Source organism: Pseudorca crassidens, chromosome X, assembly GCF_039906515.1.
Source record: "Pseudorca crassidens isolate mPseCra1 chromosome X, mPseCra1.hap1, whole genome shotgun sequence".
Lineage (NCBI taxonomy): Eukaryota > Metazoa > Chordata > Mammalia > Artiodactyla > Delphinidae > Pseudorca > Pseudorca crassidens.
Genome location: NC_090317.1, coordinates 43,049,984 through 43,074,562, shown reverse-complemented (window position 1 = coordinate 43,074,562; position 24,579 = coordinate 43,049,984). Strand labels below are relative to the sequence as shown.

The 24,579-nt window shown below is 44.6% G+C and overlaps 1 protein-coding gene across 1 annotated transcript; it reads right to left on the bottom strand.

Annotated features, from left to right (window-relative positions):
- Window positions 1-1,703: 1,703 nt before the first annotated feature.
- On the bottom strand, window positions 1,704-22,954 carry LOC137216752 (nuclear RNA export factor 3-like). Its single transcript, XM_067722774.1, has 21 exons — window positions 22,898-22,954; window positions 12,386-12,611; window positions 8,705-8,861; window positions 8,331-8,484; window positions 7,624-7,707; window positions 7,412-7,516; window positions 7,207-7,287; window positions 7,031-7,100; window positions 6,788-6,876; window positions 6,558-6,665; window positions 6,284-6,393; window positions 5,370-5,406; window positions 4,938-5,006; window positions 4,797-4,852; window positions 4,546-4,653; window positions 4,381-4,439; window positions 4,157-4,272; window positions 4,019-4,061; window positions 3,315-3,387; window positions 2,620-2,776; window positions 1,704-1,896 (listed from the first exon to the last, which is right to left on the bottom strand). The coding sequence occupies exons 1-21, from the start codon at window positions 22,952-22,954 to the stop codon at window positions 1,870-1,872; spliced, it is 1,986 nt and encodes a 661-aa protein (XP_067578875.1). The 3' UTR covers window positions 1,704-1,869.
- Window positions 22,955-24,579: the final 1,625 nt, after the last annotated feature.

Below are 24,579 nucleotides of genomic sequence, written 5' to 3'. Positions count from 1 at the left end.
CTTCTGCCCTATCCAGATCTCCACAGATGGACCCAGAGATGCCCCCACCTCTTAATCCTGTTCCATATCCAAGTTCAGTCCTAATTTAAGGAACATTTAATAGCTTCAGCCCCACTTCTGCCCTCCCTGTCAAGAAAAGTGAGTCTCGAGGGGCCTCACATTCTCTTACTCTGCCTGTTAGCCAGAGCCAGGGCAGCTCTCTAGAGGTAACTTCTTGCCTCTTAATCCAATTATAAAATGGATGAAAGACATGAACAGAGGGCAAACAGGCTTAGGAAAAGCTATTCAACATCTTTAGCCATCATGCAAATGCAAATTAAAGGCACAATGAAATGTTAAACCCACCTATCAGAATGGCTGAAAAAAACAGTGACAAAACCAAATGCAGGCAACACTGGATAAACTGAGTCACTCACACATTGCCAAAGGCAATGCAAAATGGTACAGGCCTTCTGGAAAACAATTTGGCAGGTTTTTCAAAACGAAACATGAGATTACCAAATGATACAGCAGTTGCACTCTGGGCAATTTACCCACAGAAATGAAAATTTATGTTTACACAAAAACCTTTACATGAAGTTCATCACAGTTTTACTCACAATAGTTAAAAAGTGGAAATAGCCCAGATGTCTTTCAGCGGGGGAATGGGTAAGCAAACTGGGGTACATTCACACCGTGGAATCCTATTCAGCAATAAAAAGGAACAGACGATAGACACACTTTAGAACTTGGATGGATCTCAGGAGAACTATGCTGAGTGAAAGAAATCCATTCCTAACGGTAGTGTACTATATGATTCCATTTCTATGACATTTAGGAAATTATTAATAGTGTTTGACAGAGTTTAGGGATGTGGGATCAGGAAGAAGGTGGGTGTGGCTATAAAGGCTAACATGAGGGAAACGTGTGGTGATGAAACAGTTTTTGATCTTGTTTGTGGTGATAGTTAGAACACCTACACTGCTGGTAAAAGTGCATGAAATTATATATATAAGTATTATGCACAAGTGTTCTAACACACAAATGAGTGCATGTAAAATGACGAAACTGTGGTAAGCTCAGTGGATTGTACCAATGTCCATTTCTTAGTTTCGACGCTGTACTAAAGTAATACAAGGTGTTATCACTAGGAGAAGGTGAGTGATGGGTATACATGACCTCTCTCCACATTTTTTTGCAACTTTTGGTAAATCAATAATTATTTCAAAATAAAATAGTTAAAAAAACACTGGAGTTGTGGGGAAAATACTCTTAGGTACAGAACCTAAGAACCTAATAAATATGTTAACACAGTTTTAGACCTGTTAAATAATTAAGAAATCCATAATTAATGGAGTAAATATGGTACTTTACTTGCTAAATACGTTATATTTGTTTATAGAAGTGAACATCAGAACGGTCGCAACTTGTGGTACTGAAGTGGTGGGGAGAAGGTTATCGGGAGGCAAAGCTTGGATTTTAGGGTTGTCCAGGAATGGAGTCCTTACTCTATAATTTTCAAGCACTGTGTAGGTCGGATATAAATGCTAGAGACTGCCAGGGATGATGTGGGAGATGGGACCTTTTGGTCCTGGCCCCACTAACTCATGGTTGGGTCAAGGGAAGAGCAATCCAAGACACACAATATACAATGTGCAATGTTACTCTTTAATATAAAGATAAACAAGGATCATGCGTTGGAAAAATAAAAAACAATGGGCAGGCCTACACGGTAAACTTCGGCTTCCTGATTAGCTGGACTGCAAGCTTAGTCATGGATATGGCTTCAGTTAAGAGAAGAGAGGTGACAAATATGATGAGGATGAAAATGACATCTAAAGGCTCATTTGCAGAGTTTTGTTCTCAAGATCCCAGGTCAGTGGATGAGGGTCACATGTGGAATTTTGCCCGTGGACTGAAGAAAGTAAAGAGAAAGAATTGGGATGTCAGCAGAGCCAGCAGCCATGAGTGTCAACCCCAGGGCACCTGACTTCTGTCCACCTTCACCTTCCTGAAAGCCTAGAGGTCTATTTCTTCTTATCTCTGAATTCTCAGAATTCACTTTTTGATGAGTAAAGAAATTTTTAGTTCTGGTATAGTCTAGTCATTGTACTGAAAGCACCTCTAGTGGGGGAGGATAGATGACCTCCCTTAGGACCAAACTGGAGACACTTGACCACACAACTTCACTGCTACATCTATGCTACAAGAGCAAGCCTTCAAGTTTACCAACATTTATGTACTAGAATGAGCAGATGCCACTGCATGTAATGCTGAAAAAGAGGCGAAAAGTTAAATGCCTATCAATAATAGCTTATGGCTTCCTGGAATTCAATTGTTTAATATATTGATCTTAGAAAGAATAATGTAGCGTCACATATACTGAGAAGAAACTATGCTGGCACTAATAATAAAAGAAGTTTCAAAACAGTATATAAGATAGGATACCTGTATTTTATAATACATGGAAATGTATTAGTATGAAATTAGGGTATTTCTCACAAGTAAACGTTTGTAAGAAAAAATAGATTTAAAATAATTACCTGAAAATTCCCATTAATCACTCCTCTACTCCTCCCAGCTCCCTCCTATCCCCATGCAACCCCAGCACTCACTTCTGAGAACACTAGAGGTTCATCCCAGATGGGGTGGGGAATGCCTGCATGATGTCCTGCTGCTGCTGGGAGAGGGGTGCATGGAGCTTGAGGTGGGTATAGGCAGTGGGATGGAGAACACACTCTGGGTCTCACTGGGGTCGGCATCCCTCACAAACAGCTCGTCATTCACGATGCACAGACTGAAGGAAAAATGGGCCCTCAGACAACTGGTGGATGCACACCCACACCCCCAAAACTGACTCTGCTCCCACTGGCACTCAGCAACCAGATTCCTTCCACGTCCCTCCTGTGTCTGTCTCCCAGGTTCCTTGACTGGTACCTCTGCCCCTCCCCACAGAGGCCACCTTTGGAGAGACTGTCTACCACCTTCACTTGATTTATAGGTTCATCCCCAACCCAGGGGCAATTTCACATTTACCCTTTACCACAGTGCAAGGGGTGGACAGTCTGATCCCCATTCTCAGAAGAAGACACTGAGTCACACAGAGGTCATGTGACTTGACCAAGATAACACAGCGAGTGAGTGTTGTTTCAAGGAGAGAACCCATAGGCCGATTCCAGAGCCCACGCTCTTCCTAACCACTAGGCTACACTGCTCCTGGGATCTCCCTGCTGGCTTTCCACAATACTGAGTAAACCTAAGGTCTTTGCCACCACATTCCCACGCCCCTGAGCCCAGGCGGGGATGGGCATTCACGCCCACCACAGGGCTCTCACCTGCAGTCGTGGGTAGGGGTAGCGATGAAGGTCCGGGTGAAAGCATGCACACAGCCCTGAGAACTTCCTTCCACTTCAACAGCAAACAAACAACAGTACCCCTTACAGCTGCACGTGCTGTACACGCTCACACAGCGGTCCCCAGTCAGGGTGTGACTGGACACTCATGCTGAGAGGGCAGTTGTTCACGGGGGCCAGGGTGTTGGGTATGGGGAGGACAACTATAGGAGCAGTCTGCACCCAGTGACAGGGTCCCTGACGACCACTGCCCAAGTTCACGGGGATGCATTTTTCACAGCCGCCCAGGAGGTGGATACTACTACCCCATTTTGCAAATGAGGAAACTGAGAGGTTCAGTAATGGCCCAAGTTCTCAGAGTAAGGATCTGGGATGAGAGCCACCAAAATCCACAGCCTGTGTCCCCAACGCCCAGGGTGTGCAGGGCAGACAGGCATGGACACAGCTCAGACCTGGGTTGTCTGTGGGAAGCCTGAGGGCAGGAGAACACAGTGGGGAAGGGGAGGGGAGAGGAGGGGAGGGGAGGGGAGGGAACAGAAGGGAATACAAGGGGAGGGAAGGGAAGGGAAGGGGAAAGAAAGCGAAGGGAAGGGAAGGGGTCAGGGACGCTGGGTGGTTCTGGGTGTGAGCCTGGCCAGGGGGAGGCAGCAGTGGGGCATCTGCGCTGGGGGTCTACACACACTCACCTTCCTTGAACACCCCACTGACGGAGAAGCAGAGCATCGTTTCCTGAAAGGGAAGAGCCCAGGCGCCCAGTCACCACCTCCACCTCCCACCCACCTGCGGCTTCCTGGGCCCACGCGAGGGAGGAAGCAGGCGCTCACCGTCTGGAACCACGTGTCCACCACGAAGGAGCTGAAGGCATGCTGAGTCTTGGGCAACACACAGAGGGTGTGCACAATGACACGTTTTGTGTGCTTCAGCAGCTGGACCCGCAGGTCTGTGAGGGGAGGGGAAGCGAGCGAAGGTCAGGGGCTGCCACGCCCTGGGCCCTATGATTGACCCCTTCACCGCCCTTTCCCACCCAGTCTTCCCATGACACACTCACAGGGGTCCTTGAGTTTCTTCATATTCCTGCTGTCCTTGCAATACTCGCACAAGCTGCTTCTAGGAGACAAAGAGCAACAGTGGGTGGTGGGTGTTTGCAGGAGCTGGCCTGTGTCTGCTGGGGGGCCACACGGCCCGGGAGCAGAGGCTGTACTGTCATACTCACGGGGCTGGGTCCTCGGGGTGGAAGGGAATCGTCAGGGAGAAGCAGGCCTCCTCGTGATAAGCACCCGCGAGAACCTGTCTGTCTCCATAGTCATAGATCAAGTAGTACCTGAGGGGGAGCAATGAGGACAGTCTATCTCTGTGGTCTGGACCTCAAATGAGACTTGAAAACTCCCCTGAGCAGACCTGTGCTCAGGTGGCCTCACCTGTCCTAGACCTGCCCCCCTTGCTCAGCTTCCCAGAGATACTTACTGTTTCAGGAATTGCAGGACTAGGCTCTTCAGCTCATCAGATCCAAAGTAGCTTCCCTGGAATCAAAACAGTCCTCAGGACCATGGCTGACACCCCCTTCTCAGGCACCACTTAAAACCCGGCTTGATCCTCCGTCCTCACCTTGCAGCTTGGTAAGCGCTTGCAGGCTTCAAAACCACACTTAGCCAGTGGGGATGTCTCCTGGTCATCCTGGGGAAGAGAAGAGGATGTCAGCAGTGCAGACCAGGAGGTGGTGCTAGATGATCAGGGAAAAGGATGGGCCCAGGAGGGTGAGGGTCAGAGGTCAGGTGTGAAAGGGCCCTGGAAATTCCATGGGCAGGACTACAGTTTGGATCATCACCGTGGATTCCCCAAAGCCTATGAAGAATGTGCTTGAAGAAGATCCAGAGCGTTTGTCAGGTTCCCACAGGGACTGTACCATCCCCCTCCGCCCAGGACTTTGAAGGGTCAGTTTCAAAACTGTAACTGGGGCAAGACCTAATGGGGTTCAGAGTAGTATGTGGGTGCTGTCAGTGCCAGTTAGAGGAGTCAGTGAACAAGGAATACACTTACCAAGGTTAGTAACTTGGGGAACAATTCCAGGATGGAGCTGCCAAAATCAAGACAGAACAGAAAAGTCAGTGAAACTGTGGCGGTGACCCTCTTCCTCATGGGAGCAAGTACACCCACACCACAGCGTCCCAGGCTTCCAGGGCCCTGAACACGTCCCCCATCGACTGACACAGAGGGAGGGCAGGCCCTCCCTCCCTCCCCGCCTCCCTCCCTCCCTTCCTCTCCTTCCCCTGGGTAGCTCCCCCGCAGACTGCCTGGACTCTCTTCTCCAGTGCCACAGGGACCAGCATTTCAAACCCATGTTGCAGGGCTTCCTTCCCCTCCCTTCCTGCCTCCAGAGCCCCACTGCAGGCTGTGGAGAGAAGAGGGAATGGGGTGTGTGCCCGAGGCTCTGCTACCTCACTGGCGGTCCAGCACTCTGCCAAGACCTGGACCAAGACCTGGACTTCCCCCTTGGATGGCCCAGGGTGCTGGGGCAGGGAGGTGAGTGAGGTGGGGCTCAGGGAGGGAGATGGAGGGGGATGAAGACAGAAAGGGAGTGAAGGTACGAGGGGATAGATGAGAGAGACATGTGGGCCTAGACACAAGGGAGAGAGAGAAAACAAAGGGAAGGGAAAGAAGCTTTCCCGTGGTGGGGGTAAGGGAAGAAGAGAGGAGAAAGGGGAAATGGCGCCCCATTTGCAGCTCTTCACCTGCCCCAGAATGGCTCAGACACAGCACGTAAGAATGTAAAATATGCACATGTTGGGCTGGGGGCCCACTGGGTGCTGGTTGAAACTTTGGCAGCTTTCTGATGCAGAGAGGAGAGCATAGGGCCTGTAGTCCTCCCTGAGGTCCACGTCAGCTGCCCCTTGCAAACGGGCACTTTCGGGAGTAGCTCAGGCTGCCACCGGGTAACAGAGGATGCATCTGACCTTATGTTGGTTGACATATCAGGGAAGGTGGTGCACAGGGGGTTTCTGTCTGCACACATCCCTTCTGGCTCCAGCCGCTCACCCTTGTCCATCTCCCCTGCAGACTCCACCTGTGATTATGAGGAGGAACCACATGGGCCAGAGAAACAGAGCCAGGATGGCCGTGCACCCCTAGTCGCTTCCTTTTCCTACAAATCCATTTCCCTTCCTCTGTCACCACCACATGCGCCTTCCCACTTTCCCTTCAAAGACGGATCTGGGTACCACACCTCACCTCAGTGTTGGAGAGGTTCAAGTTCTTGGTGTTGGAAGCATTCGGCATAGTGTTGGACAGGCTGTGCAGCTGGTAGGGTTTCTTATTGCTCAGGTCCAAGGCCAAAAGCTATGATGAGGAAAGAGTTAGAGTGAGGACCCCAGCAGGGGACACCTGAGACAAATCTGCCTCTTCTACCTAATCTCTCCCACCATCACCACCTGCCCCAACATTGGGTCTAAGGTCCTCACCTTGGGCGTATTCCCTGGATGGATCTGCAGGGAGGCGGCCACACCAGTTCTAGGGTTTCGTGCCATTCCAGTATCACGGGTCATCGAGTCTCCAGGAAGACAGAAGGAGGGAAACGGGGACTGAGAGGCTCCTGGCTGGTACAGCTCCAGCACCAACCCCTCCCCGAGTTACCATTCCTGAGTATCCCTTCCAGCTAGACCCCTCTGCCCTCACCTGCTCTACAATTACTGCTGTAGCCATACCAGGGTCAGAGCGGACTCTCTGGATGTCAAGAGATTGCTGGGAGGCATCATATTGTTCCTTCACGGGCAGCTGCAGAGTTAGGGATGGGGTTCAGGGGCTCTGAGTCTGAGGTGGTGATCGGGGGCAATAGGTGGGTCTGGCTGTGAGTGCACAGGTTGTGTTGAGTCTGCATTACCTTTATCTGCTCCACCTTTTCTGACCTCAGCTCCTTCAGCACAGAGTGGGGTGCATCACAGGGATCAACAAAGATAGATATCTGTTGAGAACACAAGAGGGGCTGGGTAAGCTCCAGGAAATCTGAGCCCTGGGATCAAGCAAGACCATGCCCCTGTCCTGCCCTCTTGCCCCCAGCTAGCCCTGCTCATGCCCTTGATACATACCCTTTCATTAGCCTCATTGTAAATCTTGCCGTTGACATTCTTCAGTGCGAAGGCAATGTTGGCATTCTCAACGAAGAACTGGGCCTGCATTTTCTCATAGTGAAACTGTAGGGAGAGTGACAAGAGAAGCACAGTATGAGACCAGAGCCATTTCTCACCTGGGCCTGCCATCTACCCCGTTTCCTCTCATCGGCCTCAATGTCCTCTCTTACTTCGACTGGGGTGAAGGGGACACTGCATTGCTTCTGAATCAAATTCAGCAGCCACTTCTCATCATATTTAATACCGAAGGGAATCTAGGAGCCAAAGAAATAATTGGGGAAAGAAAAGTGATACAATGGAATCCAAGGTTAAGATAAGACCCAGCTGTGTCTTGCTTTAGGACCTTTTTCAGGCTTTAGGTACTTTCTTAAGATAGGACAATATCTGTTATCGCTAACTTTTACACCAGACAAGGACTTCCTAAATACCCTTTCTTTCCATTTAAATACTTTTCCTGAAATAATCGACTTCATATCTTTCACATGTGCTTACTTTTATAAAGTTCTAAGAGATCCTACCTAAGGCAGACTTGGCCCGCCCCTCTGACGAGGACCCCAGAGACTCAACCTCCTCCCGCACTCAGCTTGAGCCAAACTGTGTCTTCTGGTGTGGAGTTGCTCCATCTCCTTGGCAGTAGTTTCCTCCTTTGCTTTTAGACAGCCTCTCCCATGCTCCCTGCAGTCAGTCTGCTCCCTTTATATTGCTTCTCTGAACCTGCCCTCACATGATCTAGGAAGTTAACTCCTAGGAATAACAAGACAGATTACCAACTCCACTGCCACGAGAGGAAAAGTTCCCAGCATCTCTACACGCGCCCAACATGACTCTCTCTGTCATCTTCTTCTACATGTTAGGTCCATTTAGCCAGCACACTCACTCTGATCTTGAACCAGCTCCCCAAGGTCTCATCCTGCCTGCTTCTCTCCATTCTTCTCTCTGGAGGCTTTTGCTCTGTCTCCTTGCTAACATGGGTTTCGTCTTGTTCCTGAAAATTGCCTCTCCGATGACAGGATGGAATGGCATAGGGAGCACTGTGGGGAAGTGGAGAGAAGAATGTGGTCCGTATAGTCTTGGGAAGTCTTCCCTACATTTTCGCCAATGATAGCAGAGCTACAATAAAGACTGCTCAACCGTTAACCTGATCCCATCATTCCTCACTCTTCCAGGTTAGAGAGAAGAATGACATATTTAACTACAAGGTTTTGTTTTTCACTGGTTGATACTGGTCAGCCATGCTGCCTCGTCACTTACTATCTTGCTTGGATGTCCACGTGAGCATCACTTCTTAGTGATTCTCTATATTGCTGCTGCTGGGAAGTGGCCTGTTGAGACCAATAGTTGTGTCTCCTTCGGTAAATACCCCGGCATCTTGCTTTTCTTTGTAAAGTGTTCACTTGATCAATGTTCTCTGAAATTGAGAACAACACATCAATGGGCCCAGTACCAGAAAAATTCCTGGGAAGGTTCTCACGGCTAATGAAGAAATATCACTGGCTTTATAATCTAAAGAGAAATGTATCACAGTGCTAAAAAAGGCTTAGAAACTTCACTGTATTTCTGCTTCTCAGGAAATGAGAGGTGGGCAGCATTCACAGCCAAGAAGAAAACAAGCTCAGAGGAAAGGATCTGGACCCAGGGTTTAGTCTGTGATGTTAGTCCCTGCTCTGCTTGGATCCGGTTATGTGACCTGGGACAAGTGGCTTTTCATCTCTAAGTCTCTCTTCTCTGCCCGGCTCTTGGGACACAATAAAACCTACCCTGAAATCTACCCTGGTGTGATGGTTCAAGGGTCAAAGGTGACCTCCCTGCCTGACAGAAGAATTAGACATATGAAGGATAGGTCCGATGAAAAGATCCAGAATGGAGCCTGGAGAGACATAACATGGAGAATACCAAAAGCGAGGGGGAGATAATTAAAGGAGATGCAGTGAACATACCTAACACATGGTTAATGTGAGTCCCGGAAAGAACGGGAGGGAAGAGTGGAGAAGTGGTATTTGAAGAGATCTTGGTTGAGAAGTTTCCAAAAGTAACAAGATATCAACTCAGTGTAACAGTATTATTGTAATAGGAGATAAAGTATGCTTTAAGGAAAAACAGTCCTAAAATATGCATTCATTTCATCATCATGTAAGAAAAACTCGGAAAATATGTGACCAGAAGACTCAAACTCAAAGAAATGTTACAGGCTCTTCTTTGGGCAGAAGAAATATCCTCCCAGGTGGAGGCACATAGATACAGGAAAGAAAGACTAATGACATTTGTGACTACGTAGGCAAATTTAAATGAGTGTTGACTATATAACACAATGATAGTAATTTCTTCTGGGGATTTAAATACAGAGAGAAGGAAAATGCATGACAATAAATTTGGAGGGTATATGGAATCAAAGTGTCTCAAGGTCCCCTAATTGTCTGAGGAGTTTTAAAGAACTAATTAACTAACATTAGACTGAAACGGCAAAAATGTACATTGTAATCTGAAGGGTAAACACTACAAGAATGGCAAAAGAATGTTTACCTAGCCACATGAGGTAACAATTTAATAGTTATAAAATGTTAATCATTTCAAAGGAGAGGAAAGGCAAAAGAACTGAGAAGGGGCAAAAATAAACATACAGTAAGATAGTATATATAAACCAAATTACATCTACTTTTACATTAAAAATTTCAGATTAGTATTCCAAACAGAAAGACAGCTATTATCAGACTGGACAAGAAACCTTCCATCAAATGCTCCTGAAAAGAGACACATGCAAATTTTAATCATCTAGAAAAGTTGAAAATAAAAAAAATGGCAAAATGTATACCTTTTCCACAGTAACCTACAGAAAGCTTGTATAACCCTATTAGTAAAAGAAAAGGTACACTTTAAAGAAAAAAGCATCACTAGAGAAAGAAGGAGATTTCTTTGTGATAACAGGTTCAATGCAATAAGGAGATATTAATATAAAATTCTAAATTTGTATGCATGTCCTAAAATAGAGCCAAAATATGCAAAGCAAAATCTAACAGAAATAGAGCATGGTCAAATTCACAGTCACAGTGGGAAATTTTAACACAGCTCACTGAGTGATGCACAAAATGGCAGACAAAAACTCAGCTAGAGGGAGAAGGTTTCAAAATGTTACTTAAGTTAACAAATGTATTTAATTGACATAGAACAATGCACATAACAACTACTCATCGAACATTCCAGAATAGATCATATGCTGGGCAACAAAGCAAGCCTCAGTAAGCTTCTATGGACTAATACAATTTACCCTGACTAGTTAATGTAATAGTCAGTGGTAATGGTGGGTTTTCTGCCCCTCCCCCACCTCGTATAAATCCAAGGGATATTAGTTTACACAATCCCACGCCCACCTAGGTGACCCTCCCTACTCTCCAAATCCTAGACCTGAGAAGATCACATGACTTGTGCCTTTTTCTCAGCCAGGGGAAATAATTCACCTCAGCCATGGCCATTTCCATAAGAGGGGAGGTTTTCCACATGGAATCAGGACGGGTGTGTCAGAGCCCACCTGGCCCATTTCCTCAAGAGAGTGGGAAATAGTGAGCCTGAGCCCTCTGCATGCCTTCTCTAAAGGGGGGGTCAGCTTGTTGGGGGTCCTGTGGGTTGGGGTTAGGGAGGGAACCCAGAACCCCTCCTGCCCTGTGGGGATCTGAGGACAAGGTCTCATGCTGACCAACTCACCCATGGGGTGGCCTGAAGGCAGTGATCTGTCACCACCCTCCTCACAGGCTGCTCGTGAAGAGAATCTGTGGGTCTGGAGCTGGAGGTTTGGAGAATATCAGGAAGGGCTTCTGAAGAAGGAGAGTGCAAGCCCCAAACCACTTTGTCAGAGCCACACAAACAAGATGGAGTCCTAACAGGAAGTCCCTTCCCCAAGGGCACAGAGGAGGAGAGCCCTGGGGGCCAGAGGAGACTTAACTTCCTGTAATTACTGCCCCCTGAGTTTGCTACCAGCCTAACACCCAGGGCACTCTCTCCAACTGTACCACCCTTGCAGAGGAGGCCATCTGGAATCAGGAGGCTTAGGGGACCTTGATACTTCTGGTTACAAACACAGGGAGCTCTGTATGCCAGACTCTGGATCAGCTACACTACATTGTGTTCCTTCATTCTGCAAACCCAGATAACTCTGTATGCCAGCTGTAGACCAGACTCTGTACTTGCTACATTGCCTCTGTTCTTTCATGAATTCCTCACAAGGGGACTCTGATATCAGAATCACCAACTTTCCAAGGTTGCTGAGGCTTACTGAGGTGCTGGAGCTTGTCTAGGGTCATTCAGATGCTACCTGGGGGAAGAGAGACTGAAATTGAGCTCCACGGAATGGAAGATGACTTCTCCAAGCACAGATTTACTAAGTTATTGCTGTAGTGTGGGAGATTGTCTTAAGTTAGTACAAAGTAACAGAATTTTCTGAAAATAGTCAAATGGCTGGAATTAACCTCAGCCCACCTCAGAGAGATAATACCAAAAAACAAACAAACAAAAAAAATACAAGAACCAAACAACAAAGAACAGACCTGAAAACTATAATCGAAATAGCAAGCAGAGTTTTGTGGGTCACTGTAATGACAGTAAAAGAAAACAAATCATGTATTTTCCTTTAAAAAAAAAAAATGTCCTCAATGTAGATAGATACTCCTAGTGGTCAGAGCCGGAATTGTAGCTCTGAAAGTTCCAGACCAGAGAGGTTTCAAGGCAGAGGGAAGGAGAGAGGAGATTGGGCTCCAGTGCATCAGTTAGACATTTCTGGAATTTTCCACTACTTTCTGGAATTTTCCACACCATGTCCACAATCCCTTCCTGGATCTCTATGCCCTGAGAAAAGTCCAGCCACTGAGAGAGGTGAAGAAAAATCTGCACATAAGTGTGTGAACATTTGGGGGTAAAAGAAGTGTAAGACAGAAATGCACATACCACACAGATAAACTGTCAAGTCAAAAATTGAAATTTTGGGGCTTCCCTGGTGGCGCAGTGGTTGAGAGTCCGCCTGCCGATGCAGGGGACACGGGTTCGTGCCCCGGTCCGGGAAGATCCCACATGCCGCGGAGCGGCTGGGCCCGTGAGCCATGGCTGCTGAGCCTGCGTGTCCGGAGCCTGTGCTCCGCAACGGGAGAGGCCACACCAGTGAGAGGCCCGCATACTGCAAAAAAAAAAAAAAAAAAATTGAAATTTTTTTATTTTTTATGAAACAGTGTCATGTGAACTCTTTGATAACATGGTAAATATATGTGAACTTTTTTGTTAGTTGCTTATTCGATATTTTCGAGTGTTCCTCTCAACAAATTAGCCTAATCACAAAATATTAAACATTAAAAATGTATACTTAGAAAATAAAATCATTCTGCGCCTTCCATCTACATGATCCCCTCGCCCTGACTCACAAATACCCAAGATATCCAATGTAAGAGGATTGGTGCACATTTTCCAGATGTGTTTCCCTTTAGGTGATGTGAATACCTGACTTAAAGCATTTGTGTAGTTATGTAGTTCTATACATATTCTTTTTAAAGTTTGCAATTACATAAGTAATTTTATGCAAATTCATTTTTTCACTTATTATGACATCTTCAGATTTTCATTTCCTCAGTTAATAGTTTGTCATCTTTCCAGAGGTTATTGGAGAAGCATTTTGCTTCTTAGGCGAATTATTTGCAATTTTTTGTCCCTTTCTCTACTGATTAACAGAAATCATTTTGGTTCTTGCACATGAGTACAAAATCTGTAATAATGTTTGAAATGTTGTCTCCCAAATTTCCAGGCTTTTAGTTTTTTTCTTTTGACAGTACAGAAATTGCTTTAATTTTCATGGATTTTTTTACTTTAAAATAATGCAGCTACGACAGAAAAGAAAATGAGAAATACATAGGGTAGCATCAAATACTAGTCCACTGGGAATTCTAGCCCACTGGGAATTCTAGATTCAAAGCCTTGAGGGTGGGCTTCCCTGGTGGCGCAGTGGTTGAGAGTCCGCCTGCCGATGCAGGGGACACGGGTTCGTGCCCCGGTCCAGGAAGATCCCACATGCCGTGGAGCGGCTGGGCCCGTGAGCCATGGCCGCTGAGCCTGCGCGTCCGGAGCCTGTGCTCCCCAACGGGAGTGGCCACAACAGTGAGAGGCCCGCGTACCGCAAAAAAAAAAAGAGAAGACATACAGATGGCAAAGAGCAAATGACAGTATCACCTCACACCAGTCAGAATGGCCATCATCAAAAAATCTACAAACAAGGCTTCCCTGGTGGTGCAGTGGTTGAGAGTCCGCCTGCTGATGCAGGGGACATGGGTTCGTGCCCCGGTCCGGGAAGATCCCACATGCCGCGGAGCGGCTAGGCCCGTGAGCCATGGCCGCTGAGCCTGCGTGTCTGGAGCCTGTGCTCCGCAACGGGAGAGGCCACAACAGTGAGAGGCCTGCGTACCGAAAAAAAAAAAAAATCCTTGAGAGTTTCAGGGCACAATGGAAAAGGGCTTTAGACCAAAATATGTGAACATATGTTTGCTTATAGGAGATACCATGTAAAGTGCTTCTGGCCTAAAATAATTCTGTAAGTCATCATTTTGTGGCAAATGAAGATTTTGTGGCAAATGAAGCATTAAGGGCAGCCCACGTACATTAAAACTAGTGGCAAAAACATTTCTTCTGCCTCTCCCTCCCATGGAGGGGATCCCATGGAGGGGATCATTTTCTCCCCTCCATGGAGGTTAACTTTCCTCTGCTTCTACCTGGGCCCCACATGCCCAGCACACCCGCCCCCAGACAGTTCAATCCCTGTGGCACTCCAGGCTTAAGGGAGGGTATTTTATCTCCATCATGAACTTCCAAGACCAAGACATGGGTGAGAGGGTTGTTTGAGTACCCTATCTGCGTGGCATTGACACCAGGGGAATTCAAAACTGCATATGTGACCCAAAAAACCTTTTATCTGTTACAAATTTATTTGAGAAATTGAAGGGAAGTTAGAAAAAGAAAACCTTGTCAATCCCAAACAAACATGTCACATAGAAAGGAATGCAAATTATAGGAAAAATATTTTATAGGCAAATGTTTAATATTCTCGTACATAAATAAATCTGATTAGTAGTAAGAGTGTCTTTCAAAGTCTATCGAAAAAAATTAAGTAAGATCTATACATCACAAACATATAAAGATTAAACAAGTAAAAAAACAATTACAAAAATATGTAAGTGTGTACATATATTTACATATGCACATAAACATACATAACATGAGGAAAAGTGTATACATACTGTGAGAAAAATTTGGAAGAATATATATATCATGTAAACCTGTTTATATAGTACTGTACACAGAGAAATATATCTGGGGAATATAAACTAAACTATCAAGGATGTACATCTTGCTCTGTAACAAGATGAAAATAATATAGAAAAATATTTTCTCTAATACACATTCTTGCACTTCATTAGTTTATAAAGATAGCAGTTTGAAATCAGAAAAATAACTGATGTAAAATTTTATAGCATAGTAGTACATACCTGGTTGGGAATTTCACTACAAAAATAATAGGTGTGTGGATTAACGGTATATTTCTACATCTATATGCTTTTTCACATTACTTTTGTCTCTCAATTACACACATATAGGTTGCCCATCATAGTTGGGAGGGAGAGGCAGAAGAAATGTTTTTGCCACTAGTTTTAATGTACGTGGGCTACCCTTAATGCTTCATTTGCCACAAAATCTTCCAGAAATGTCACTCTGAATGAGAACTGGCTCCCTCCATCCTTCCAAAGATTCCTGCTGAGTGATGTCTAAGCTGCAATTCTAGACACGTGGACCATGGACAACAAAATGTGGTTACTTAAGTCAAAGGGATTGAAAATGGAGCCAGGAGGCTAGTAAGGAAGTAGGACTTACATATTTCTACCCCCAAATGCAACATAAACCTTTGACCTGGCCAACCTGAGACCGACTGGAACTTGTTTTCGTTATTCCCTGGAGACCAGAGCATGGCGACCAATCTGGTGCCTCAAGTGACTGAATGCCTGCCAGCACCAATCATAGTTCTGTAAAGATAACCTATATAACTTCTCTGGAATGTCTTTATATGTCACCTTTATAAACTCTTGCCATTTTTGTTTCCCTATGAGCACATTTGAGTTGCTACTCAAATCGGTGCCTCACAAATTATAATTCATAAGACCCTAAGTAAAAGCTATTTTTCTTATCTGCAGCCTTCTGCATTTCTTGGTTGACAATATGTTCACCAGTTATCATGGACCGCCAATTTCTGAATTTCCTCCAGTGGAAAATTTGGGAAGAGGAAAGAAAAATTTATTAAAAGTTGCTTGCATAGTGAGTGGTGGAAGAACACGTAAAATAAAATCATACTCAAATTGTTTTACCTAACGACTTTCTTCTTCTCCATGGTTTCACAGATAGAAATCATAGTAATAATATAGGACTCCTCTTAGAGGGCTGGTGGTCAGTAAAGGCCTGAGGTGGGAGCAAGGAGGGCAGAAGGGGTTCAGGTACTTTCTACAACTGTCCTGTTAAGTTTCACAAAGTTTCTCCCAGCGTGACAAACTTCTGGGTAAGGGATTTGCACTCTGGATTTTCCAAATGGATGAACCAGGTTACAGGGTATTTCCTTCCTGTTTTATCTGGCTAGTCTCCACCCTCTCCTCTTCTGCTGGCTAAAGCCTCCTTAGGCTCAGATCTCAGCTTAAACTTCACTTCACATGAGAAGTCTCAGACATACCCTACTGGTGTGATTACCACAAGGCATCTAGTAACTCCACCACCTTTACCATCTCCAGACACATGTTTCATGTGAAAGGGGACCAAAGACTGTGAGCTCACAATGTTTCATAGGCTGTAGCATCACACAGTGGACTTAAGATGCTGAAATTTTCAAATATCTTGTCTGAAGAGTTGCCTCAGATTCTCTCTGCCACTTTTGAGAGGGATGCTGGGGACACAGGTCAGTTCAGCAACGGAAATGCAGAGTTCTTCCACAGACAGCAATTGGAACGTGCAGTTCAGAGAAGCTGAGGAGGCTGTGGATTGATGCTCCTTCCTCTACAAGAGCCCATGAGAGTACTACAACGAGAGGCTGTGATTTTTAGCAGGCATAGTTTTGCATGGCAAAGACCAAATGAACCTTCCAGAGGTAAAATTCCAGGTTTGAAAGTTTTTGAATAATTTGCTGCATGGAATACTCTTAAATATATTTCAAAACATTTAAATGAATTTGGAAAATAGTAAAAGAAAAATTAAGGAAGGAAGCAAAACGTTCCATTAACCCAGGATGAGTTATCATCATTTTTATATTCTCATTAATTATGTGCATAATAGGACACTGGCTTATCTTTTAATCTACACATAACACTTAATCCTTTTGACATGACTACAAACTCCATATTGTGACTCATTCTTTACTGATAAGGAAACCGAGCCTCAGATTTCAGGCCTGGCTGAGACTAAGGCACTTTTGTGACCTTCACTGTCTTGTGATTTCAATAAATCCTGACAAGGACACTATGAGGGGAAGAATCCTCACTCCCGGGATGGGGAACCTGAGGTTTGGGACCTTAATGTCCCACACTGCCCCATGTCATGCTCCTACTCATTGGCTGATTCCAGACTGGAACCCACGTCTTCTGAACCCGAGGCCTTTACTCTTCCTACTGATTCACTCAGCCTTGCCTCAATTATAGATACGGGTATACTTTGGAAATATTGTGAGCTTGGTTGCAGACCACAGCAACATAGCAAATATTGCAATAAAGTGAATCAAACAAGTGCTTTGGTTTCCCATTTCTTATAAAAGTTATGGTTACACTATACTGTAGACTATTAAGTGTACAATAGCATGAAGTCTAAAAAACAATGTACATACCTTAATTAAAAAATACTTTATTGCTGAAAGTTGCTACCAATCATCTGAAACTTCAGTGAGCCATAATCTTTTTGCTGTTGGAGGGTCTTGTGTCAGTTTTGATGGCTGCTGACTGATTAGGGTGGTGGTGGTTGAAGGTTGGGGTGGCTGTGGCAGTTTCTTAAGATGAGACAACAGTGAAGTGTGCTGCATCAATGGACTCTCCTTGACAGAAACGATTTCTATGCACTGTTGTTTGAAAGCATTTTACCCACAGTAGAACTTCTTTCAAAATTGGGGTCTGCTAAATAGACATTTCTCCAAAGAAGATAGACAGTTTGCCAACAAACACACGAAAGGATGCTCAACATCACTAATCATTAGAGAAATGCAAATCCAAACTACAATGAGGTATCACCTCACACCAGTCAGAATGGCCATCACCAAACAATCTACAAACACTAAATGCTGGAGAGGGTGTGGAGGAAAGGGAACCCTCTTGCACTGTTGGTGGGAATGTAAATTGATACAGTCACTATGGAGAACAGTATGGACGTTCCTTAAGAAACTAAAAATAGAGCTACCATATGACCCAGCAATCCCACTACTGGGCATATACCCTGAGAAAACCATAGTTCAAAAAGAGTCATGGACCACAGTGTTCATTGCAGCTCTATTTACAATAGCCAGGACATGGAAGCAACCTAGGCGTCCATCGACTGATGAATGGATAAAGTAGATGTGGCACATATATACAATGGAATATTTACCCAGCCATAAAAAGAAACGAAATTGAGTTATTTGTAGTGAGGTGAATGGACCTAGAGTCTGTCCTACAGAGTGAAGTAAGTCAGAAAGAGAAAAACAAATACCGTATGCTAACACATATATATGGAATCTAAAAGAAAAAGAAAAGGTCATGAAGAACCTAGGGGCAGGACAGGAATAAAGACGCAGACGTGGAGAATGGACTTGAGGACATGGGGAGGGGGAAGGGTAAGCTGGGCCAAAGTGAGAGAGTGGTATGGACATATATACACTCCCAAATGTAAGATAGATAGCTAGTGGGAAGCAGCCGCATAGCACAGGGAGATCAGCTCGGTGCTTTTGTCCACCAAGAGGGCTGGGATAGGGAGGGTGGGAGGGAGATGCACGTGGGAGGAGATATGGGGATATATGTATATGTATAGCTGATTCACTGTTACACAGCAGAAACTAACACACCATTGTAAAGCAATTATACTCCAATAAACATGTTTAAAAAAAAATTGGGTCTGTCCTCTCAAAGCCTGCCACTTTTTTTTATCAACTAAGTTTATGTAATATTCTAAATCCTTTGTTGTCATTTCAACAATCTTCACAGCATCTTCACCAGGGGTAGATTCCACCTCAAGAAACCACTTTCTTCGCTCATCCATAAGAAACAGCTCCTCGTCGGTTAAAGTTTCATCATGAGATTGCAGCAATTCAATCACGTATTCAGGCTCCTCTTCTAATTCTAATTCTCTTGCTCTTTCCACCACATCTGCAGTTACTTCTTCCACTAAAGTCCTGCATCCCTCAAAGTCATCCATCAACTTCTTTCAAACTCCTGTTAATGTGGATATTTTGACATCTTTCAATGAACCAGTAATGTTCTTAATGACATCTAGAATGGTCAATCCTTTCCAGAAGATTCTCAATTTACTTTGCCCAGATCCATCAAAGGAATCACTGTCTATGGCAGCTATAGCCTTATGAAATGTATTTCTTAAATAACAATACATGAGGGTTAAAACTACTCCTTGATCTATGGGTTGCAGCATGGATGTAATTTTAGCAGGCATGAAAACATTAGTCTCACTATACCTCTACATCAGAACTCTTGGGTGAGCATGTGAGTTGTCTATGAGCAGTAATATTTTGAAATAATTCTTTATTTTTCTGATCAGTAGGTCCCCAACAGTGGACATAAAATATTCAGTAAACCATGTTGTAAACAGATGTGCGGTCATTCAGTCTTTGTTGCTCCATTTACAGAGCACAGAGTAGATTTAGCATAATTCTTAAGGGCCCTAGGATTTTAAGAATGGTAAATGAGCGTTGACTTCTATTTAAAGTCACCAGCTGAATTAGCCCATTACAAGAGAGCCAGCCTGTCCTTTGAAGCTTTGAAGCCAGGCATTGACTTCTCCTCTCCAGCTATGAAATTCCTAGATGGCATCCTCTTCCAATATAAGGCTGTTTTGTCTACATGGAAAATCTGTTGTTTAGTGTAGGCACCTTCATTAATTATCTTAGCTAGATCTTCTGGATAACTTGCTGCAGCTTTTACATCAGCACTTGCTGCTGTACCTCACACTTTGATGTTATGGAGATGGCTCCTTTCCCTAAACCTCATGAACCAACCTATTCTAGCTTGAAACTTTTCTTCTGCAGCTTCCTCACCTCTCTCAGCCTTCATAGAATTGCAGAGAATTAAAGCCTCACTCTGGATTAGGCTTTGGTTTAAGGGAATGTTGTGACTGTTTTTCATCTTCTCTCCTGAGTACTAAAACTCTCCCCACATCCGCAATAAGGTTGGTTTCCTTTCTTGTCCTTTGTGTGTTCACTGGAGTAGCACTTTTAATTTCCCTCAAGAAGTTTTCGTTTTAATTCACAATTTGACTAACTGTGTGGTACAAAAGGCCTAGTTTTTGCCCTGTCTTGCCTTTTGACATGCCTTCCTCGCTAAGCTTAATCATTTCTCTTTGTGGAACTTATACTTTGAAGGGGAAGAGGGGGAGAGAGAGAAGGACAGAGAGACACCTGTGTCTGCATAAGGATTAGGGGCCCTAAGAGGGTTTTGTTGTTGTTGTTGTTGTTGAATCTTCAACGCCATGAAGTTTGAGCAAGTTTAAAATTTAATATGAAGGAGCAATCTCATCTCAGATTTAACCCTTGAATTTTCCTACATGTTCATTTCCTTATCTTCTTACCTTCTTATTTCACAATAGAGTTAATGAAACACTTTCAATAAACAGGATGGTTTATAATATAAATTTTTAGTTATTAATAGTTAAAGAATGGACAATTGTGTCCAACAACGCTAGTACTTCTTGGATTTTTGCCTCTCAGGGAGGCAGCGGGTGGCTGAAATTCTGGGGTGACATGATCTGAGGACTCCTGTCCTGGTGGCTGTGGGTCGGATTCAGAATTTTCCTATAAACGTATTAACATGCGCAGCAGTCCAGGAGCAGCAGTTAGGCAAACACTACGGCTTGCTGCCCTGGTGCCATCTCTCACTGAGCTCACCAGGTGAGTCAAAGGCAAGCCTGTCTTCCCAGCGTGGGGAACTGGGTTAGGGTCTGCTCAGAGGCACGATGTTGGGCAGCTCTTAGGAGCTTCTGAGTCTCCCAAGAAGCTAGAGATCCTTCTGTCTTTAAAACTTTGAACTCAAGGCATACCAGAGAGAGATTTGCTTCCTTCATAAAGATATCTATATGCTCATTAGGAGAAAGAATGAAAAACACCTTTCCACAGTGCCTGCCTTAGCCCTAAGGCTCAGCCAGCACCTGCTACTGAGTGTTGACTTTTTTAAAGAGCCTTTGAAGTTCTACAGTATGCCATATACTTTGGGCAGGTTTTCTCATTCACCCCTCAGGACAGCTCTGTGACACAGGTATCGTGAGTCCCCTGTCACAGATGCCCAAGCTCAGGCTGACAGAGCCTAGGTCACCTGTCCAGTAAGTGGCAGGACGGGATGAGGCTCCTGCCCTCACCCGCCCTAGAGGACACAGAGCAGCCTCCCTTTTAGAAGATGGGCTTCCAGGGCTGGAGAAATGGTCGGATCACATTCCCTGCTATTGTGGCCCCGTGGGTACTCACTCAGCAACCCTTCTGGGTGAGGAAGATGACAGATGTCAGGTGGCATCATATCCACCTCCATTTTTGTTCTTTTTAAGTGAAAAAGCGTGTATTTGGAAAGAGTATGAAACTGTTTACTATGATAGCAGCTCTATTCGGAGAATTTCTATTTATGTTGAAGCAGTTCCATCTGCTGTTGACTGCAAATCTATGTCGCGTGCACTGATTTATCTCTTCCCTCATTAATGTCTGCTGATGTACTTTGTGGACTCTACAGAGGGTTCCTACCAGCGAACACGTGTTAACCCCCATAACCCTACAGGCTGTACAGGCTGCCTAGTCCTTGTCTCACACACTCTGTCATCCCCTGTCAGGACACAGAACACTACGGTGCAGGCTGCCCACACCACGATCCAAAGCCCCATCCTCTCTCAGTCACCTCCTTCCTGCCCTTTGCCTGCCCACCAACTGACAAGTTTCGCTGCTGCCACTTGGTGTTCCATCGTGTGCAAGCTCTGGAGTATATGCTTTCACAATCTTCATTTACACCTACCAGTGTTTTCAGACAGAATTAGAATCATTCTGTACATATATTCATAGGCTGAATGTTAAGGGAAGGTACTGTATTTTTCGTTGCTGTTTGAATAAACTTATTTGTAAGAAATTTGCAAATGGCGGTTCTTTAGTGCCGCCTGGTGACAGAAGCCTGAACTGCAACTCGAACATTGCTGGACAGGAAAGTGGGAGGGAGGGGCTGTGGCAAAAAGCCACAACAAAGAGCCTTTTGGAAGTCTGGGTGTAAAGCGGGGAATTCCTTGGGTACAGCTATACTAATTGCCTTTTTCTGGACATTGCATATAGATAGAATCATATACTATGCGGTCTTTTGCATATTTGGCTTCCTTCACTTGGCATAATGTTTTCAATGTTCATCTATGTTATGGCATGTATCAGTACTTCATTCCTTTTTATTACCAAACAGTACACCACATTTTATTTACCCATTCTTTAATTGGTGGACATTTGGATTGTTTCCACTTTTGGCTGCTGTGAATAATGATGCTACATACATTTGTGTGCAGGTTTTTATGTAAAAATATGTTGTCATTGCTCTTAGCTGTGTACCTAGGAGTGGAATTGCTGGGTCATATGGTGACTCTCTGTTTAACCATCTGAGGAACTGCCACACTGTTTTCATGACCCTGACAGTCTTGAGGAGTACAGGCATAGCGTCTTATTTTTCTTGTGATTAGCCTGTGGTTGTGGGTTTTGAGAAAGAATACCACAGAGTTGAAGTGCCCTTCCCATCACATCATATCTGGGAGGACATGGTACACACGTGACATCACTGGGTCACTGGAGATGTCGACCTTCATCAGTGGGTTAAGGTGCTGTTTGCCCAGTTTCTCCAGTGTACAGTAACTGTTTTCCATTTTCCTCCTCTGTTCTTCAGAAGTGAGTCACTAAGTCTGCCCTACTCTCAGAGGTGGAAGGCAGATTTCAGGTTCACTTCACAGAGGCAGGCTATCACCATGTATTATTTGGAATTGTTTGATAAACACAGTTACTCTCATCACCCATTTCTTTATTAATTCAAACATTTATTGATATCCACATGGATTGATGTATATGGATTCTGTAGGTTGTTTTTTTTCTTACTTAATGGATACATCCCAAAAGAAAGTCAAGCATCATAATTTCTACAATGCAGTAAGAGAATTTTGACTTATCAGTCAGGAAACTGCAAAATAGTTCCCTATACCTACCAATATATTGTCCAAATATGGCATATCACACAGTGCTTTCAGACAATATATTTTCATGGCAGAGCCTGGAACAACAATATAATTTCAGACAATTTTATTCCATACTTGGTAATCCCTTGAGAAAGAAAGAAACAGATAAAACAAAGGTTATTGAAGTGACCATAAAAATAATTATTGCTAACTTTCACTTAACATATTTGCAAAATCCATTTCAATGAAGTAAAATTATGAGATATGTCCGAGAAAATGTGTGCGTCATTTGAAAGCCAATTGTCAAAAGCACAGCCTTCATGTTATCTAACTCTAACTCCATGGAAGGTATGTTACAGCTTGAACTTTTCGGTAACTGATTGCCCTGTAATGTAATTCCTTGTCTGTACCCAAGTATTTGAATTCTGCCCTGTGGAAGGGAAATCCTTTCCTCTTGAGGAAATACCTATCTGTCTCTATTTGAAAAATTATTTCCACATTCTGGATCTACAGTATAAGTGTGACAAATAAGTGGTGGTTGAATTGGCAAGTGTAATGTCAGTGGAAGCGTGGGGGAACACAGCCCTGTTAGATGAGGGATGAAGACAGAGTTGGAAGGGAGGTGCAGGGAGATGTGAACTGAGTGTGCAGAATTCTTGGTAGAACTTCGGTGCGAGGAGAGAATCTATGTAAAGAGGACAGTAACTAGAGATGTGGAGGGGGGATAGGGCTTGAAGCATATTTTAAAATCATCAATTATAAGAAACTTGAGCAGGTTGAAATCTTAATGGGAAGGAGCCATCTCTTCCTAGATTTAACAACTGAGCTTACCACACCTGCCTTTCCACACTTTAATTCCTTGTTTCCATTCTGGAGAAGCCTAAAACTCAACCAAAGAGATCATGTAAAGTTTGGTCTTAATGCCTGTTAACTGGATGAATAGATGGATGGATGAGGATGTGTCAAACATGTGCTGGGTATTCACAGATTTTTATGTCCCAGTGCAGAGCTCCTCACGCAGATGACAGAACCCGTGGTGTTGTGTGGCTGAGAGGATGCAGCCTCTCAAGACTGCAAATGATGGCCACAACATAGGAGGCATTTCAGTGTGGAGGACAGGGCTACGCATCGCAGTTGCTGTGGAAACCTAAAGTCATGGCGGCAACCGTGACGACTTTTTAAGGGAGACAGACATAAACTGGGGAAAAGAGCAGCTCCCACCTTCAGGTGTTTGGGACTCATCTGAGGGTGTGGGTCCCTGGTGGGGGCTGGACCACGCTGGTGTGTGGGGAGACAAAGGGATCCACATCCAGGTCACCTCTTTCCCGCTTTGGGGCTTGGTGCCTCCGCTGTCTCGTAGGTAAAGCCATTGCGGTCCCTCCTGGCCCCAGTGAGTGTGGTGTCCTGCTCCAGGGGTGTCCGGGAGCCACTTTCTTTCTAAAGGAAGGGCACAGGAGGTGAGATAGGTGTCGACTTAAAAAAGGTGCACAACGTGAGAGTTGCAAGTTAAGTTTTATTTGGGGGAAAATGAGGACTATAGCCCGGGAGACAGCATTTCAGATAGCTCTGAGAAAGTACTCTAAAGAGGTAGGCGGGGTGAAGGTCAGTATATATGTGATTTTGGTAAAGGGGGAGTACATGCAATAAAGCACATATTTGGTTTTTTTGCAGGTCTCGCGAGGGTTACTGCTAGTCACGAGGAGCAGAGGTCA

Bases quoted from the DNA above. Each gene is read 5' to 3' on its own strand.
- LOC137216752 (XM_067722774.1), bottom strand. From the start codon at position 22,954: ATGAAAATATATTGTCTGAAAGCACTGTGTGATATGCCATATTTGGAC. The intron at 6,666-6,787 runs GTGAGGACCTTA...TCCTCATCATAG, and splicing joins ATCCAGGGAATACGCCCAAG to CTTTTGGCCTTGGACCTGAG. The intron at 2,777-3,314 runs GTGAGAGCCCTG...TTTTTCCTTCAG, and splicing joins ACCCCTACCCACGACTGCAG to TCTGTGCATCGTGAATGACG.